The following is a 1,986-nucleotide window of genomic DNA, read 5'->3' on the forward strand; positions in this document are numbered from 1 at the left end:
CGTGGGCCCCCGCGCCGCCACCAGCCTCACCATGGGGCTTTGCAGCATCTGCTTGCTCCCCGCAGCAGACCCACGCCTGGGGGATGCTGCCCCCAGCGTCCTGACCCCTGCTCTGTCCTGCACTCCCCAGGGCAGCCAGTACTGGCGCTTTGATGATGGAGCCCTGGACCCTGGGTACCCACGCGACATCTCCGAGGGCTTTGAAGGCATCCCGAACAACATCGATGCAGCCTTCGCCCTCCCCGCACACAGCTACCACGGCAATGAGAGAGTCTATTTCTTCAAGGGTAAGGGGTGCAGCCCCCCTGCTCCCAGGCAGAGCCCGGCACCGGTGGCTGAGGGCAGGACATGGCATCTGGGCACCCCACTGCCTCTAGCTGCTGCTCCCCCTCCTGTGGGTTTCCCCTGCTAATGCCCATCCTCTCCTAGACAAGTTCTACTGGTCCTACGACTTCGCCCACCAGCCCACGCAGGCTGACTGTGAGAAGTCCTCCCCCTCGACGGTGTTCAACCACTACGCCTTCATGAACCGTGACAGCTGGGAGGACGTCTTCCAGATCCTCTTCGGTGGCAGGATGAGTAAGGGCTGGGACAGCCCTAGGGGAAAGGGCTGGTGGTGGGTGCCATTATATGCTGCACCGATGGGGTGAAAGGGGTGCAGGCACCCAGGGAGGAGAGCCCCAGCCATGCAGAGGAACCCCCCTACACCATGGCTGCATCTCCCACAGCAGCCCAAATCCCACCCTCTGCAGCCCTCATGCCCTGCACCACCGAGCCTGTCACCAGCCACCTTGCACCACAGCGTCGCTGCTGGGGACTCTTTATTCCCACTGGAGCTGGAGGTGCCATAGGAAAACCCCAGCTCTGGGCAAGAGAAATGAAAGATGGAGAGGAGGAGATGGGAGCTCAGCAGCAGCAGGGCTGATCCCAGCCAAGAAAGGGGCAAAGGGCTGCTCCCAGCTTTGCCTGGCCCATGTCCCTGTCACGCATCCCATCCAGGCTGGGACCATTTGGAGCATCCCTGTGGGTCTCAGAGCGGTGCTGGGGGCTCTCTGTGGGGCTGGGCTCAGCTCACCCCCATACATTACTGCCCCTCTAACTCTCCCTCTGCCTTTTTGCCAGCTGGGGCGAGCAGCCCACGGTACATCAGCAAAGACTGGCGGGGGGTGCCCAGCCGGCTGGACGCTGCCATGGCCGGCAGGATCTACGTGGCCTCCCAGCAGCCCCGGAGGAGGAAGTCTCGCCGCCAGCGCAAGAGGTACAAGAACCACCGGTCACTGAATTTGGGTTTCTGGAGCTGGCTGCAAAACGACTCCGACTCCGCGGGTGTTGAAAGCCACTGGCTGTCTGGCTGTCGGGCTCCCAGTGTGAGACCCTCCAGAGCGTCTATTTCTTTGTAGGAGGTGAGTCTGGGGCGGCAGGATCTAGGAGAGATGTGGGATCGGGACCCCCAGTGCTGCCGGGGCAGGGGGAGGTCTCCTTTCGCTCTGTGATGTCCCTAAGCTCCAGGATGCAGTGGGAAGGTGCTGGGGGCTGGCAGTGAGGGCTGGCAGCTCCCCGCAGCTTTGCCCCACGGGCAGTCCTGACAGCCATCTCCCCTTCCTCCCAGACAAGTACTACCGCGTCAACCTGCGCACCAAACGCGTGGACCTGGTGCAGCCCCGCTACCCGCGCTCCATCGCCCAGTACTGGCTGGACTGCCCGAGGCGAGCACCTGAGAGGGACCCCCCTGGAGCCACCCGGCAGCACAGCCCCTAGCTAGAGAGAAATAAACTGGGAGTGCTGTGCCGGCTGGAGAGCCCTGTCTGTCTGTCTGTCCGTCTGTCCGTCCGTCCCTCCGTCCATCCATCCAGTGGTCTGCGCAGTCCTTGTAGTCTGAAATCCCCGTGCCCCCGAGGGCTGTGGTTGTCCCCCCAGGTGTAATAACTGTGCGTGGGCTGTGCCAGATGCCTGCTGCTGGCCCCGTCCACGGCGCGGCTGTGGCTG

General features: G+C 63.3%; 1 protein-coding gene across 1 annotated transcript in view; it reads left to right on the plus strand.

Moving 5' to 3' along the window:
- Window positions 1-1,788, plus strand: part of VTN (vitronectin) — a 3,403-nt gene extending 1,615 nt beyond the window's left edge. Inside the window, 5 exon segments of the mRNA XM_010285527.1 lie at window positions 131-287; window positions 430-579; window positions 1,123-1,340; window positions 1,343-1,403; window positions 1,610-1,788. Coding sequence (XP_010283829.1) covers window positions 131-287; window positions 430-579; window positions 1,123-1,340; window positions 1,343-1,403; window positions 1,610-1,758 — 735 coding nt within the window. The 3' untranslated portion in view covers window positions 1,759-1,788.
- Window positions 1,789-1,986: the final 198 nt, after the last annotated feature.

This window comes from Phaethon lepturus, unplaced genomic scaffold (genome assembly GCF_000687285.1).
Source record: "Phaethon lepturus isolate BGI_N335 unplaced genomic scaffold, ASM68728v1 scaffold25414, whole genome shotgun sequence".
Taxonomy (NCBI): domain Eukaryota; kingdom Metazoa; phylum Chordata; class Aves; order Phaethontiformes; family Phaethontidae; genus Phaethon; species Phaethon lepturus.